The sequence below is a fragment of the Mercenaria mercenaria genome, chromosome 14, assembly GCF_021730395.1.
Source record: "Mercenaria mercenaria strain notata chromosome 14, MADL_Memer_1, whole genome shotgun sequence".
In the NCBI taxonomy this organism is placed as follows: domain Eukaryota; kingdom Metazoa; phylum Mollusca; class Bivalvia; order Venerida; family Veneridae; genus Mercenaria; species Mercenaria mercenaria.
This window is the reverse complement of record NC_069374.1, coordinates 70,733,614-70,751,717: the sequence shown is the minus strand read 5'-3', so window position 1 is coordinate 70,751,717 and position 18,104 is coordinate 70,733,614. Positions and strand designations below refer to the sequence as shown.

At 36.4% G+C, this 18,104-nt stretch overlaps 2 protein-coding genes across 2 annotated transcripts; both read right to left on the bottom strand.

The window, feature by feature from the left end:
• Window positions 1-206: 206 nt before the first annotated feature.
• Window positions 207-3,970, bottom strand: LOC123528285 (myogenesis-regulating glycosidase-like). Its single transcript, XM_045308018.2, has 2 exons — window positions 3,867-3,970; window positions 207-2,392 (listed from the first exon to the last, which is right to left on the bottom strand). The coding sequence occupies exon 2, from the start codon at window positions 2,383-2,385 to the stop codon at window positions 301-303; it is 2,085 nt and encodes a 694-aa protein (XP_045163953.2). The 5' UTR covers window positions 2,386-2,392; window positions 3,867-3,970; the 3' UTR covers window positions 207-300.
• A 9,562-nt stretch (window positions 3,971-13,532) lies between these two features.
• Window positions 13,533-16,995, bottom strand: LOC123527650 (myogenesis-regulating glycosidase-like). Its single transcript, XM_045307254.2, has 2 exons — window positions 16,860-16,995; window positions 13,533-15,874 (listed from the first exon to the last, which is right to left on the bottom strand). Exon 2 carries the CDS (start codon window positions 15,850-15,852, stop codon window positions 13,666-13,668), a length of 2,187 nt encoding a protein of 728 aa, XP_045163189.2. The 5' UTR covers window positions 15,853-15,874; window positions 16,860-16,995; the 3' UTR covers window positions 13,533-13,665.
• Window positions 16,996-18,104: the final 1,109 nt, after the last annotated feature.

Below are 18,104 nucleotides of genomic sequence, written 5' to 3'. Positions count from 1 at the left end.
AATATAAACAAGTTTACGATTCTTGTTTTGGAAAATGGTAGACGTCTCTTTATGTTACGTCATTTGTTACAGACGTTAAGGCAAGTTTTTGAAAATCTGGTGATTGACTGGTAAATTGTCAATTAAAACATGTAATTACTCACCTTTGTCATTAATTTTAGCAGTGTACCGATAATACTTGACTAGGATAGAGTAAAAACTCGAAGAACTTGAAAAACAAGTGTATTTATGAATGTTTTGAGTATAATTCGCAAGAACCAGATACAAGTTAAAAATCCTTTAGTAAGTTGTTTACACAGCTTAGACAGTTTCTCTTTTATAAAAGGCAAGTTTGTCTAGGTCAACAGAGATGTTGAATATCCATTTAGGGCCTTCAATTATATCACTTGTATTATGAAACTGATTGCGCCAACGCCCAATTGGAAAGTAAATGTCACGTGATCTTGCACCCGCTTCCATTACCGGTGCAACCAAGTAATCATCCCCGACAAGAAATTCATCTTCACACGTCAAAGCGACTTCATCTTGTGGTGCTATCCACCATAGTGGGCGAATAATTGGTGCTCCGGTTTCTTTTGCAATTTTTGCATACTTTATAAATGTGTCAGAATGCAGTTCATGCATTTTAGTGAATTTCTGCGTGATATTTATTATAGTTTCATTGTACATCCACGGGACAATGGAATACTGCATGCTGGGTAGAAACGTGTTGAGTTGTAACCAACGAATATAAAGTTCTGGATCAGGTCGATTGTTGTATGCATTTCCGCCAATCATGTCCGGAAGTACAAACGGATATCCAAGTAGCCCGTAAGTAAAAACGCATGGAATTATGGTTTTAAATGCATTGTCATGGCCCCAGTTAGACATTTTATCCATCATGCGTACAAAGATTGGGTACTTTTGTGTTCTGTAACCAACTCGAACCTCTTGATGAAATGTGTTATCAGCCTCGGCTGCCAGCTCAACCCATTTAATTGGATACATTTCCACAGGATTCAAAGTCATTTCAGCATTACTATATATGTGTGGCAACCAAGATGTCTCACCAGCATCGAACTTAAAGGAGCTGATATTGTAAGTTTGTTTGAGATAATAAAGTTTATTTAAGAACCACTCGACAGCAGATCTGTTCGACACGTCAAGTATTCCAGCAAGGTTTCCATCCCACCAGGGTGTCATTGCTGGACCCAAGCTCTCGAACTGGCGTACCAACATGGAATGTACACCTGCATACGTAAATGAAGTAGAATCTACGTTGAAGAATGGGTGTACCCATACTGTCACTCTGAACCCTAGGTCATTTAATTCCCTTACCATTTGTGTTGCATTTGGAAACTTCTGTGTGTTGAAATTCATGTCACCATAAGCCGGAGTCCAGTCATCATCAATCTCTAATTGCGCATGCGTGAAATCGTATTTTAAAATATTTGAAGCGAATTCAAGCACGGTGGACTGGTTCACATCTTTGTGATACTGTGCCCATGTTGACCAGATGGGATACTTGAAGAGTTTTTCGTCTGGGATTCCTGATGGCTTTTCAATAAACATGGCAGACATTTTCTTATGAATGTCTAGAATATTTTCTCCTTGGCAGACCTTATACTTCAGTACAGGAAACGTCGAACCATTGTTGAAATACGGGTATTTTTCATATTTTGCAGTAAAACACATTAATCCTTCATCTGGCTGATTAAGGCTGAAGTACAAAGGGACATTGTGATCAATAAAAATACCGACACCCGACGATGAAAAGAAGTATCTTTCAACAACACCTCCAATTTCGCCGACATAAGAATCATTGACTAAGTAAGCAGACAATTTCCTTGAATTTTTCTGGAAAGGCCAGTTTTGAATTTTATCCGCATACCCGCCATACCAATGAGCAGACGACACGTTAAAACAGTCTGTGAGTTCTTGATTGGTGCATTTCAGTGCCTGTCTCTCAAATTCATGGCATAAAATTTCAGTATTCAGGCTGGGTATCGTTTGTTTCGAAGACTTAATCTGAAGCTTGGTTTCACTCGTCCATTCTAAACAAACGTCATTTCCGCCTTGTCCGGAACAATCGCTCAATTTTGATTCTACAGACTGCCAATTCAGTTTTCCATCCAGAATAGATTTGGTTCCGTTTTGAATATGAAAAGTCATATCTTTATATAGCAACAAGTTGTCCAAATATTTAGGCCAGGTTACTTGTTTGATGTAATTTGATGGTGTTTCTTGCTTGTTCCCGGCAGACTGTATCTTCTCTGTTTGCCAAACAACGATTCCTATGGTTACAGCGAGAATGATAAACATCCCAGTGACCAAGATTATTTCCCGCTTTTTACCGTTGGCATCATCTGCTGCATCAACATTAGCAGTCTTGTGGTCGTCTGTCATTTTGCAACTGTAACAGAAGCATTCAAATTTTAGAAATATAGATTGTTACACTTTGTCTCGACTGTGACTCAATGCAGACTTGGAGCGCCGGTATAAATTACAGACTCCGGTACATACCGAATTAACTAAATTTGAACGAAAATATCTTAAATGTATATATTTTGTAACCATGGTGATACTAACCCTAACCTTTAGTCAGTATTTTATGCATATTGTACACTAAATGCATGCGGACATGCAAAAATATGCATATTTTTGCCGTGCGCTACAATTGATAATCACTTTCGGGCATGCGCAGAAGACCGCTCCAAGTCTGCAATGAGTTACATCGCTTTGTCTCACGGTCCATTGTAGTACAAACGACAAGCGTTCAAGATGAAATGGTTTTCCAAGCAAGAGGCAAGAACTCTGTCCTGGCAAGGCAACCGTGGTGAGCGCGCAAAAGCAATTATATACGTCACAAATATCATTGTAAATCCGCCACATTATTTAAGTAAATTTTACAATCAATACGATATAAGCTTTAACCTAGTCAAGACGTATTGGGTTGAAGCAACTATAAAAAGCCAGTTTCACATTCGAACCGTTGCCGTTTTCCTTTTCGGAATCGGCTAGGGCTTTCACATACTGTATACGCCGATTTTTGATCCGATTTAGTAAAAGAATTTTGGAGAATACCAGTTTGTTACAGAATCGCATGATAATCCGGAGAATTTTCTTCTGATTTTATTTGCATTTGCAAAGCGAAAATTGACAATTTTGCTTAAAAACACCTTTTTACATTTTCGAACTGAATTCGGTTACCAAACTATAGGATTTCAATTCGTGTATGTTTTCGGTTTGGATTCTGTTATTCAGTCTTGTTACGTTGTGTACTAATACGTGAAACGAAACATTGATCATGATACATTCTATTTTGTTTTTATTTGGTTTCAGTTCGGATTCGGTGTCACTTGTTGAAAATGTGAAGAGCTAAAGCAATTCAGTACTTTCTTACTCGAAATTTAAAAAGAATATAATAACCTACACACGGATTTCAAGTCTGAAATGATCTTAGTCTTAAATAAAAACATATATAAAGAATCGAAAATGGCTGTTTTCTCGTGAAATCACGTATGCTTGTGGCGAGACCCATATCAAGAAATCAACAAAGTAAGCGCCTTCATCGATAAATGACATATCATTTAGCTCTCATGAGATTTAGGGGAAAAATGGCTCCATGTTCGAATGAAATAAACGATATTTGTAATGCACATTTTGTTCGATTATTGCAGACTGAAAAGAATTACGTATTTTTTACTTCCTTATTTTTGTATCATTCCAGACGTAAGGCAAATCAATACGAGGAGCTCTTTAACTGTTTCCACTTTTACTTTTTACTAATTCGCGTTATTATTCAGCTTTTAAAACGTAAAGAACAAATTTTGTTTTAAGTGAACTTAATACATATTAATACAGTTGAAGAATCGTAAAATCCTGACCTTTAAGATTGATTTTTTAAAAATTATTATCCCTCTGTAATAAAGACTGTTCACAATAGTTTAACTACAATAACTTTAAATATATGAATGACTGGTATACCCGTTCATGCTTAGCAGAGAAGGAATTTTTACAAGTTTGATATACTGTTACATGGACCATAAAACATGCCTTATCTGAACCATACCATTCCTAATCAGACATTGTATATAACATCTCGTGAAGTGTAAATGTCACTTAAAGAAGTGCACAAATTTCGTTATCAGGTATATACCAGCCTTACACGTAACGTCTATACCAGTCTTGCACGTAACGTTTATACCAATCATGCACGTAATGTCTATACCAGCCTTACGCGTAACGTCTATACAAATCTTGCACGTAATGTCAATAGCAGTCTTGCAAGTAACGTCTATACTAGTCTTGCACGTATCGTCTATACCAGTCTTACACGTAACGTCTATACAAATCTTGCACGTAATGTCTATACCAGTCTTGCAAGTAACGTCTATACCAGTCTTGCACGTATCATCTATACAAATCTTGCACGTAACGTCTATACCAATCTTGCAAGTAACGTCTTTACCAGTCTTGCACGTATCGTCTATACCAGCCTTAAACGTATCGTCCATACCAGTCCTGCACGTAACGTCTATACCAGTCTTGCACGTATCGTCTATACCAGCCTTAAACGTATCGTCCATGCCAGTCCTGCACGTAACGTCTATACCAATCATACACATAACGTCTATACAAATCTTGCACGTAACGTCTATACCAGTCTTGCATGTATCATCTATACCAGCCTTAAATGTATCGTCCATACCAGTCCTGCACGTAACGTCTATACCAATCATACACGTAACGTCTATACCAGCCTTACACATAACGTCTATACAAATCTTGCACTTCTATACCAGTCTTGCACGTAACATCTATACCAGTCTTGCACGTAACGTCTATACTAGTCTTGCACGTAACGTCTATACCAGTCTTGCACGTATCGTCTATACAAATCCTGCACGTAACTTCTATACCAGTCTTGCAAGTAACGTCTATACCAGTCTAGCACGTATCATCTATACCAGCCTTAAACGTATTGTCCATACCAGTCCTGCACGTAACGTCTACACCAGCCTTACACATAACGTCTATACAAATCTTGCACGTAACGTCTATACCAGTATTGCATGTTACAGCTATACCAATCATGCACGTAACGTCTATACCAGTCTTGCACGTAACGTCTATACCAGCCTTACACGTATCGTCTATACCTGTCTTGCACGTAACGTCTATACCTGTCTTGCACGTAACGTCTATACCAGCCTTACACGTATCGTCTATACCAATCATGCAGGTAACGTCTATACCAGCCTTACACATAACATCTATACAAATCATGAACGTAACGTCTATACCAGTCTTGCACGTAACGTCTATACCAGCCTTACACGTAACGTTTATACAAGTCTTGCATGTAACGTCTATACAAGTCCTACACGTAACGTTTATACCAGTCTTGTACGTAACGTCTATACCAACCTTACACGTAACGTCTATACCAACCATGCACGTAACGTCTATACCAGTCTTGCAAGTAACGTCTATATCAGTCTTGCACGTAACGGCTATACCTGTCTTGCATATAATGTTTTCGTTTATACCAGTCTTGCACGACATGTTTATACCAGTCTTGCACGTAACTTCTTTACCAGCCTTAAACATAACGTCTATACCAGCCTTACATGTAACATTTCCGTTTATACCAATCTTGCAAGTAACGTCTGTACCAGTCTTGCACGTAACAACTATACCAGTTTTGTACGTAACCTCTAAACCAATCGTACACATAATGTCTATACCAATCTTGCATGTAATGTCTATACCAATCTTGCACATAATGTCTATACCTGTCTTGCTCGTAACGTCTATACACGCCTTACACTTAACCTCTATACCACTATGCACATAACGGCTATACCAGTCTTGTACGTCTTGCATGAAACGTCTACACAAATTTTGCACGTTACGTCTATACCAGTCTTTCACATAATGTCTATACCTGTCTTGCTCGTAACGTCTATACCAGCCTTACACTTAACCTCTATACCAGATTTGCACGTAACCTCTATACCAGATTTGCACGTAACGTCTATACCAGCCTTACACGTAACGTCTATAACAATCTTGCACGTAACGTCTGTAACAGTTTTGTGTGTAATTAATGTAACAGTCTAAAGCGTAAGGTGTATAACAGTCTTGTAGCAATAACATATGTAGCAGTCTTATACCTTACGTCTGTAACAGCTTTGTTTGTAACGTCAGTAGGAGTCTTGTGACTAACGTCTACAGCACTCCTGTATCTAAGATATGCAGCCGTCTTGTGTGTAACACCAGTAACAGTATTGTGCGTATCGTCAGTAGTAGTCTTATGTGTTACGTTTGTAGCAGTCTTAGAGAAACTTTTGTCATAATTTTGCGCGTAGCGTTTGTTTGTTAGTTTGTTTGTTTTGTGGGTAAGCACCGTTTTTACAGTATCCTAACCAGTGTTCCCAGATTCTGTTCCAGTATTGTTCTCTGCAAGTAGCTGCCAACCTCTCCACATGAATGTCTTCTATCATATAATCACGGGAACATACACCTCGTATGGAGATCGAAGTCAAAACCCCACAATCTGTAAATACGGACGGGCAGGAGTAACGTTTGTAGATGTATGTAGCATTCTTATGGGTAACGTCTGCAGCGGCAATGTATGTAACTGATGTAATTGTATTTCTCGGTACTCTTATTACGCTGGATGTAGTTCTATTTTAACCATGGTTGAATTTCCCCTTTGTAACAATACTTTTTACTAGCTAAGAATAACGAAATGTATGACGGAAATAAAAATGTTTGCAATATAAGTCACAAATATCCAACATGATAATAACATTAAACATAGGTGACGATCACATGAATGTCAACATCCAGTTTGTAGGTTGTTGAGTGTGAGTATGAACTAAATCGGGTCATTTATGTGGGCTGTAGGCGGAGCGGTAAAATCTGGTTCGGGCAGTCGGGTGGAAGGACGGACTGACAGACATTACAACTACTATACACTAGGGGTCATAAAGTTACCTAAATATTTTACCTTTATACGTACGTAACATTCATATTTAAACTACAACCTCTGTAGAGCAACACCCTTTGTGAGATACAAATATTAACTGTTATGTAGAGGTTGATGTTCTGGAGAGGTAAATCTGATAGTAAATTTCAACTTAGGTAAATTTGGATGATGCTGTTATAGAAAGGTTTTTGCATAAGAGAGGGCCGTTCTGGAGAGGTTGTACTGTACATGTTTTGGTCTTTCATGTACGTCTTCTTGATATGCCATTTGTTCCAAGTAATATCAATATCCCTCAACATGTACAGGAACGTCCAAATGTCTGTGACGGTGATCAAAGTTGACCAAACCAAATGCCAAGCGGGTAAACGTGAATACAGAAGTCTGAGGTACAAAATGTAATCTGCTTTTGTTCCTTAAGTACTAAATCAAACTGTCTTAGGGTTATTAATGACAATGGGTATGCATCAGTCAAACCTGGGATAACTCAGTATCAATGACAACATTTACTTCACTGGTGGAGAGTGTAAATATTTTCTGGACTTGAGCATTCGGTTCCTTGGACACAAGCAAATACTCTCCTATGGTTTAAGTAGTCAAAACTTAGCTCAGTAGGTAGAACCTTGGTCTACAGATAGCGGGGCCGTGAGTTCGATCCCCGGACGGGGCGTTTGTATTCAGTGACGATTTGATAAACAACATTGTGTCTGAAATCATTCATCATCCACCTCTGATTCATGTGGGGAAGTTGGCAGTTACTTGCGGAGAACAGGTTTGTACTGGTACAGAATCCAGGAACACCGGTTAGATTAACTGCCCGCCGTTACATGATTGAAATACTGTTGAAAAACGGCGAATTATAAGCTGGAGATTCTCTTATTGGTTCATGATGCCAGGTTACGCAGTAACCATTACTTTTACACTTCTAGGTTTTTAAAATGGACTAGTCCCTCATTTAGTTTAGCAATACCACTTATTATGCAAAGGGGTGAAATATTTACAGACTGAATAGCGAAGACTGCAGACCAGCATCAGGATGTGCAGGCTGATCTTGGTTTGCACTGGTCGCGATGGCAGACTTACATGCCACCAGCAGGTAAAGGTTAAGTAGATCCATTTAGTATTTCCATTAAAGTGGCATTATGCACATCTTACTGCACGTAGTGTGTCTTTGGTGAATGTTCTATAAAAGCTATCAGCACAACAATTAAAGAGGTGGTGGTGGGGGGGGGGGGGGGGTGTAGTTCCAGGAACCCAAAATAGAAAATTCAACATAGTATCAATCTTAATCTATGATTTATTATATTATGAGTGGCAATTTTATGTCTATGGCTGCTGAGATAGTAAATAGCAACTGACAACAAACAACAATGAATTGCCAAATTCACATACAACGGGCAGTCTCCAAAGACACCATATTACCTCAGTCTGGTGATCGGATAAACACTAAATAAAAAGTTTATCACCCAAAAACGAAAACAGTCACGTGATCAGATACTGTCTGCTTGTTAAATTTTGAAAAACAAAAAAACAAACACTTATCACCAAGTGTTACTGACAGTCTGGTGTACAGATACTGCCTACTTAATAAAATGAAAAAGATTTGTCTCTGAAAACCAAATAGAAAAATGTGTACATTGCTATTTATATAATCTGTTCAATGGTGGCCACTTATTTTAGGCCAAATAACACTGTTTTGTCAAAAATGATGTGTTTCCGGTAACATGCTCAAAACAATTAGGTTAGGTAGGTCGGTAAACTTCTTTGGGGGATTTATTTTATTTGGTGGGAATTTTCGGAAATTATTTTTGTGTCCAAAATGAATAAAAATAAGGGGGTTCTTCCTTTAGAGCATCAGTAAGTTGATTTCTAACATCTCTGACCATGCCTAAGGCATTAAAAGTGCAAAGTGTTAAAAAGTTGAAAAAAAAATCTCCAAGGCGATGAAAACATTTAGGATCGGGCCAAAAATTTAAGGTAGGTCGGGATACCGGAAACAAACATTTGTTTTTACGTCAAAGGTAACACAGTAATAAACTTATTGTGACTTTAGCCATATCGCAATAAGATATCCTCATGAATATGAGAACATGATACCAGGAAAGTAATTGCGAATATTTTAAACTCTGTATTGAATGAAATAAGACATTTATTACATATTTGTCAGTGGATAAGTGATTTTTATAACAGGGAACTATCTGAACATTGTACTATTAAATGTATTTTTCACTTGTTCGGGACAGAACATGAACTATGAATACTTGCGAATTCTTGTAAGAAGGCAAAGATAAATATAATGTTTTGAAAAGAAAATATATATACATTCAAAGTATAATGTTAAAATGTACAAAAAAAATCTTATAGATAATACTATTCAAACTTTTTGATGAAATTATTTAAACTTTTTAGATAAAAAACTACTTTTTCGCTTGACGCTGAGCATGAAACAATATGTAAACTATGATAAGTAACAAATGGAAAGACAAAAGATATCCATATTTTATCATTTCTTTATAAAAAATCTAGAGATAAGACATATATAAAGGTAAAGATACAGACAATTCAGGTTAATTAGAAAATTAAGCTTTTTCCATTTAGACTTTCTTTTCAGCCTTGTGTCTATATCCATTTAAACATTATTTTACTAACCGTTAAGATAAATTTCTGATTACTTTCAACCTAATTGGGAAAAAAGATGTCCTCCATACAATTTAGATTCATAAAACTGTTTTCTTGTTATGCAAGAAATGACACTTTGATTTTCTCAAGTCACAAGGGACAGTCACAAATTAGTCACTAGGAACAGTCACAAACAGTTATAAAAAGTAGTGTTCCAATTAAATCTTCAGTATGATACTTTTCTATTTCTTCTTGATTTCGCAGATGAAATTCTCTCTGTTTCCACAAACGTAGCTACTTCTCCACTCAAAGCTTGCATCTACTCCCGAGCGAATCATACATTTGCAGGTCGGAAACCTCTCTTCTCTCGGATGCCCTCCATACCAGTTTGAGAATTTTGGTGTTCTTAGGCCGGACTTGAATTCCCAATCATTTTCACGCATTCTTCTAATGCCGTCGATCCATGCATATATAGAATTGATTTCGATGTCCTCAAAAGTTTCATCAATGTCGTCAGACAATGTCTTAGAGTCAATGTTCACCAAATGACCACCATTAGATTCGCAGTGTATTTGTGCATCATACCACGACTTGAATACATTGTTGTACAATTTGACACAATATCCGTGCCTTGTGTAATTATAACTTAGTGGACACCATGGGATATGGATAATGCATTCGCTTGTGTCTTTATCATATCCAATCATATCTTCTTTACAGGCTTCAGTGACGTCATATCCGCAAGTGCGTGCCCGGCTTCTGGTACCATGTCGTCCAATAACTGAACCGCATGCCGTCCAAGCTGACCAGTCAGAACATGATAACATTCGACAGATCATTTTCAATGCATTTGATGTCAAATTCTTTTCTACATTCTTTACACTGTTCTCTAAATGTTCCCCGACGTTTCTTTTAATATCGTTATCATCTTTTTCAACGTCATTGACGCTTATAACGCCCCGTATTGCCGACTTAAGAGATAATCCGGCTGAACGATTTACAAGAAATAAAGAGATCACAAAACAGCATCCCAAAATGTTAAACAGACCTTTCCTATCGCCAAAAGCCATCATGGCACAGACGTTTGTTATAGAATGCTTCTCCGAAACTGAAGTTAATCTTATATATTTCCTACTGACCTGAGATATGATCGTTACATTGGTGGATACAAATATGATGGTTACAACCAATTTGAATTTTTAAATTACATGATTTAGATGTTGTTTGACATTTTCAGAACGAAAATAAATACGCGAAATTGTCACCAAATGTTATAATGTCACGAGCTAATCAAATTTTGTTCCTGTTATCACCTAAATTTCTGTGTGACATTTTAGTCTCATTATCTTATATTGTCTATCATTCTAGTTTGGTGCATAAGGGTTGATACTCTTCGCACCATTTCTGTTATTACTGCTATCGATGAAAGCATTTGATTAAAAGGTATACTAGAACTAAATTCCATATTTGAATAAATGAACAATTGCTATCAAGTTTGTGTAAAAATAAATTAACCGAGTTTATTTTTATTAATACTACGCATTAGGTTTAAACTACTATACAAAACATGTAGAGCAGTGTAGCCCCTGTACGAAATAACGCTCAGATGGGAATGCACCTGGGCTCTTCCTACACAATCAAAAGCTGGAAAAGTCGCTAATGACCGGAATTAATTTGTCTTCGTGGGTCTAAACCCAACAATAAAATAAAAGAAAACAAAACAGTTTTGAACAACACCTATTACTGCATGAAATGTAATTATGAATTTAGCTTAAAACACTAGACTGCTGCCATCCCTATGTTTCTTCTGTCATATTATTTATGCGTTTAATTTTCTTCATTAATAGAGGAAGTAGCTCCAGCAAGTTGTTTCTGTATGAACATTTTTATAGCCCCGGCTCCGAACATAGGCATGGTTTAGCCATCAGAGAAAAATGTGCCTTTTAGAGGCTTAAAATTTACTTATTAAATGTTTGCAGTATTCATAAAATAATAATCATACAGCCAGGGAGCTAGGCTATTAAAACATAGCTGATGGGGTGGGGGAGGTTTCTTCGTTTGAAGTAAATTTAAGCATTGCATATCTTTAAATTGTTTAAAAAAACATGTCCCACATAATCATCCACATTTATATAACAGTGTTTGTAACTCCGGTTTAAACATCATTTATTTCAGGATTCATGTAAATATAGAAATATATAAACAACCACATATAGTTATAACTGCTTTTCTGAGCTTTCATAGAAAATTTATGCAAATTCTCCTTGGCATTTACAGGCTCAGCTGACATGTTATATTAAATGTACAGTACTAGTTACAGGTTGATTACAGTTATCAGTAAATCTTAAATCATGTTGTTTTTTCTATTTCTACATAAAGCTTTTTTTTTTACATAAAGCTAAGGACAATTGAATAAACAGTTAGGTTCTAAAGTTGTAACATAAGAAATATCGCCGTCGCATATAAAGCTATCAGTCTATAAGACTTTTATAAAGACATGAAAGATATTAATGCTAAGAAAGAAATAAGATGTCGAAAGACAACACAATATGCTGGCAAGTTAAAAAAATCGCGACTACAAAAAATGCACCGACGGGCAACGGGATCGGTTATGTTTTGTTAAACCTATTCATATAATATCCTCGGAATTGCGGACAGACCAATAAATGAGTGTTCTGACATGAATCTAAACAGTTCAGTGTTATAGATGTCATGGTTACGAAGCAAGAGATGTGATATAACCACGGACGTAGGATTTTGGGAGCAGCTAGGGGATGAAAACCAGCGTGACATAGAGTTCGGGAAGACTGGTAACGCAATATGCTGTAATATTCTGTCTCCTAAACTAAATGTAAATGCATTGCTTTACAAAGACACGATTTGATAATATTTTACTCATAAACAAGAGAAGTCCCACGCTACTTGTGGCACGAATGTCACGCAGACCTTTTCGCAAAATTTGTTCGCTAGTTATATTTTGCTAAGTACATTGGAAATATACTAACATTAAACAAGTCATTATGTATAATGATGTTTGCGGCTACAAAATTCAAATTTTATCCCAAATTCATTCTTTAATTCACAAACCTCTATTAAAATTATTTTTCAGTTATCTAATCTATAAATATCAAAGAGCTTCATTTACACAAAAACTTTATTAGGAATTGAAGAAATTGCTAACTTTTTTTCTAATTTGAATTTACTGGTTGAATTTTGTATCCTACTGAACTTGAAAGTTTTGAGTGTTATTGGGTATCACATAAAAAGACTTGTTTCTCAGTCGCAAAACAAAATTGATATTCAAATCAAAATTCATAAGAGAAAGCGTATCAAATTTATACAGTATCCCCCACCCCACCACCCCCGGTTACATACTTATTTTGATTAAATTTAAGCCGAATGTTGTATTTGGGCTAAATATAGACCAAACTTTAGAAATTGAGCTAGATATAACCCAAAATTTCGCATTTGGGCTAAATATATAAAACAAAATATCGTAATATGGAGTTCATGATCAACTAGGTGAAAACGATCCAAAACGGTTTATATAGTTAGATTCAGCATGCAACTTGACAAGCGTGACTGGGAGAAGCCTTTCTGAAATAAAAGCCAAATGATTTGTTTTCCGTGATAAAAATGAAAATAATTTAAATGTCGGATATATATAAGTATATATGAATATCTTTGAAACTATTCATACGTTAGTCTCGATTTTTTTTTTGTACACGTGACCGCGAGATATAAATAAACATTAAAATCCTTCTCCTATTCGCCTATAGTAGGGTTAAACTGTGGCTCATGTAGTTGTATAGTTCACAGGAATGTGTCGCAAAAAATACCATAATCGTCCTTTAGAGTCGATGTTAAAGTGGCGTTAGTGGTTGTCAGGAATGGATGCCAACAGGGAAACAAGAAATTGTATGTATGTGGAAAATATCAATTTCTAAATGGGGAGTGGTGCATTAAACCTAAAATGTACATACATGATAACTTTGCTATGAATAAGCCTGAATGTAAATCTTTGTTTAAGTACTTTCTGACACTGATTATTTCTGCGTGTTTGAGATATAAGCTCATTTCATATTCTTAAAATAGGCAATTTCATCTATTTGTACAGAATAATTCCTGACCCATCTAGGTCCACTGTGCATAACGGTACTATTTTCTTGCAACATATCAAGCCAGGATCCATACGGAAAATATATGTCGCGTAACCTTGCCCCTTTGTTTAAAATAGGAGCAACTAGAAATTCGTCACCAACTAAGAATTCGTCTTCGCAGGTCAGTGCTATCTTATCAACAGGGTCAATCCACCACAGCGGTCTGATAATTGGTTCTCCCGTGAGTACTGAAAGATTAGCAAATTTTATAAAAATGTCTGAGATATTCGTGTGAAGTCCGGTGAACTTGCGTGCTATTTGTACTACATCTATATCTGAACTGTTGAACCTTTCGTCCCATGGCACTACTGACAACTGCATACTTGGAAGGAAAGTATTCAGCTGTATCCATCGAACAAAAAGCTCCGAATCCGGGAAGCGGCTATCATAAGCATTTCCACCAATCATATCTGGTAGAACAAACGGATAGCCGAGTATTCCGAAAGTAAACGCTCCGGGTATAATTGACGCCAATGCGTTGTTATGACCCCACGCTGATACTTTGTCGATTTGACGTACAAAGATAGGGTATTGCTGAGTTTTATAAGCACTTCTAACTTCCTGCCGTCGGTGCAAATCTGCTCTTGCAGCCATCTCGACATATCTTTTCGGGTAATTTTCGCAAGGGTTGTTGGGTAAATCAGATGCATCATATATATTTGGCAGCCATGACAGTTCGCCTGCGTCAAACTTAAAAGAGTCTAATTGAGTTTCATGTTTAAGTTTGTTCAATTTGTCTAAATACCAGTCGGTGGCGTTTTTGTTGGAAACATCCAAAACTCCCGTCATATTTCCATCCCACCATTTCGTCAGGACAGGAACGTCTGAATCAACCTGTCGTAGAAGATATTGTTTTGCGTTTGCTTCTTTGAAATAAGATCCATCGATATTAAAGAAGGGATGAACCCAAGCAGTGACTGCACATCCGTTTTCTTTGATCCTAGCAATCATATTAGTGGCATTAGGAAACTTATTATCATCAAAGAAAAAATCGCCATAATGTGGCGTCCAGTTATCGTCTATTTCAATCTGCGAGCAAGAAAACCCTTTGTTTTGCACGTCGTTTGTAAATTCAAGGACAGTTGACTGGTTAATGTCATAATGATATTGCGCCCAAGTAGACCATATTGGATATCTGAATAAATCCTCATGCGGAATTCCTTTTGGTCTTTGTATAAAAGATGCAGACATCTTCTTGTGAACGTCTTTAACATTTTGCGCATGACAGATTTTGTAACTTAATTTTGGAAAGCTGTTGTGTTTATTGAAAAATGGGTATCGCTCATATTTTGCAGTAAAACACATACTTCCATTCACCGGGTTGTTTAAACTAAAATATAAAGGAATATCATTGTCGAGCAAAATTCCTATACCTCTTGAAGATATGAAATACCTCTCAAGTACGTTGCCTATGCCCTCTTTAAACGCGTCATTGCTAACGTAAGGTGAGAGTGGCATGATGTTTTTGTCGAACGGCCAGTATTGATGGTAATCCTCGTAACCGCCATACCAGTGCGCTGTGGCAACATTAAAACAGTCAGTTAGGATTTGGCTCGAATCTCTTTGACTGACCCATTCAACGTTGTAACATTCGAGAACTGAACCATCATCTAGTGCTTGTGGTGACAGGCTTATGTTTAATTTTCGTTCATTTTCCCACTCCAAACACAAATGAGACCTGGCATTACTTGAACAATCAGTCGGTGTTAACGCAGACAAGTCAATAAACGAATGTTTCCATGAAGATTTTATCGAGCTGCCGTTCCGAAGGGAAAATGATAACGTTTTGTCAACGGTGAGTTGTCCTAGCTGTAACGGCCATGCAATCAGTGGTGGAACTTGTGTCGGAACGGTACTTGCCTTGTGTAGCTGGCGTTTTTGTAGCATTTGAACTTTTGATTTTAACGCGTTGTTCTTCTTAGATTCGACGGCAAGGCCTATAATTAGGCCAAGAATAAGTATAGAGATAGCGACAATCACTATTATCAATCGAAACTTTGTACTGGTGTAGAACTTGTTTGGCTGCCCATCTGATTCTCCTGGTAATGTTGAATTGGAGAGAGGCACGTCGACAAAATCGACTGACTTTGATTTTCCCATTTTATATACACCAAGGTCACACCTGAAAGATGAAAAGGCACGAAATAACTTTTTTATCGAGTTTTATACGAAGTAAGAGAAACATTTTTGTAAATATAAGGACATTTCAGTTATCGATAGCGTGATGTTTACGTCTGTCTGTAGTACTACTTTTCATACGATTTAAGTAAAAAAAGAATAAAGTCTCACCATAGGAAAACAACTTTATTCTACATTAATGATCCCGAACAGATGTTGTATTATTACAAAAGGTACGAGACTGCAGAGTCGCGAGTTTAGTTCCTATGTATGCTGAGTTTATTCTCGTGCAAGGCGAGTTACATCCAAAACAAGACGAGTTTTTATCTCGTATAGGCCTAAAGCGAGTTACATCCAAAAAGACGAGCTTTATTGTCAGGTAGGCGAATTTTATTCTTATTCCCCGGTAAGGTGAGATTCTTCTCAAGAAAGGCGAACTCTGTTTTCAGCTGGGCGAGTTTTATTCCAAGTGAGGCGAGTCTTACTCGTCCTCTGCAAAGATGACCTCCTAAAGCGGATTTCAAACCGGCATTTATACAAAATCTATTAACGTGTTGGGGAGTGTAGTTAGAAAATCTTGGGTGGCATCAACATGTTACGAAATCTTGTCTGTTTATATTTCATACCGGGGACATTTTTGTTTACTTTTGTTGGGTACGTGCTTGTAAAATGTAATTTCCGACAAAATCACAGTGATGCCTTGCAGATCCTGTTATCAATTATAACAAATGCAGCAGAATATTTCGACAGATCAACAAGTCATTTGTATACCGTAGATAAATCAAGATATTATAACAGAAGTGCCTAATATTTTAAAGTTTGTTGAAAAATGATGATATCAAGCAACATTTTAATATGACAGGTAGACTGAAAAATGTAGCCAAGTGTTCCAACGGAAAACTTTCTTTAGGCTTCATCTAAATAAATGTTTTTATATGTACTGATTCATTTAGTCAACTCCTTTTGCAATGTAAGTTAAATTACCTTACCTATATTATTATTTTGCCGCTATGATCCTTCGCTAGCTTAATCGCACATTCTTGTAAACGTGTTCATATGTGACATATATTATAACTCATTAATTTATATACATGTATTATCATTTCAGATATAAGTAAAGTGAAGAACGCTTTAGTCAATTGAATTTTGATAAAATTTGCACTAAATCAACACAGAATGATAACATACTCATTGATACTGTGCATTACTACCACATCATACACTCAGGTACATGGGAGCAAATGGTTAAATACTTTTATGTATTTCGCAGGTGTAACTTCATATTACTATTTGACGTACTTTTCAGTAATTGCACTTCATGATGAACAAGATCACATATATTTTACATTTCAAAATTAACTAATATCAAAACAAGAAAAATATACTTTTTGGATTCATTTCACTTCTCTTCACTTCACTTCACTTCACTTCACAATACCATAATTATGATTTTCTTAGTTTAGCATTGTTAAATGCAGAAGACCTGGTTCTCTTTACCTCAGTTGTTTTGTTGTCTAAGTGGTGTCTTCGATCTTACTTAAAGATCATCAGCTTTTCAGTGATGGTAACATTATACAAATTCAATTCCTTCTTTATCTTATATAAAACATTAAATCTTGAGACCTCAGTCTCAGTTCTTTAGAGCTTTTCAATGATATAAAAACCACATATAGCGACTTGGTATAAAAAATGAGGTGTTATATTACATATAAGTAAAATAATCTGCTCTGAAAAACATCGCCCTCTGACATTCATTTGCTCCCATGAATTTGCTGTTTAGCAATTACGCGTATGCAGACATTTTTTTAATGAATAAAACTAAAGCCTAGAAATTCACACTGAAAGTGTTCTAGATCTTTTCTCAATAAAATAAGCAATAATACTTAGCCAAAAATATAACTGTCATATCATTGTATCACCCGTTATACCAGGTTTCATCAACAACATGGAACTACATTCGGACTATATCGCATATAACAGTGAGTAGTGACTTCCTATTTTGTTAACACAGACTTTCACTGATATACAAGGGAGGTAAATTTTACATTTATTGTCGTTAAATATGTAAGTATATATTGTTCTTTTTTTATACATTGAAGTCAAAATTTTGGTACATTTCTTTAAGGTAGTTCTGCACGTTTGGATCGATTTTTTTTCTACAATGTAGAATTTGATTAAACTCTGATTTTTCAAAACTTCAGAATATACTTAGAAACTTCAGCATATAAAAAAGA

Coding starts and splice junctions, on each gene's coding strand:
- LOC123528285 (XM_045308018.2), bottom strand. CDS start 2,385: ATGACAGACGACCACAAGACTGCTAATGTTGATGCAGCAGATGATGCC.
- LOC123527650 (XM_045307254.2), bottom strand. CDS start 15,852: ATGGGAAAATCAAAGTCAGTCGATTTTGTCGACGTGCCTCTCTCCAAT.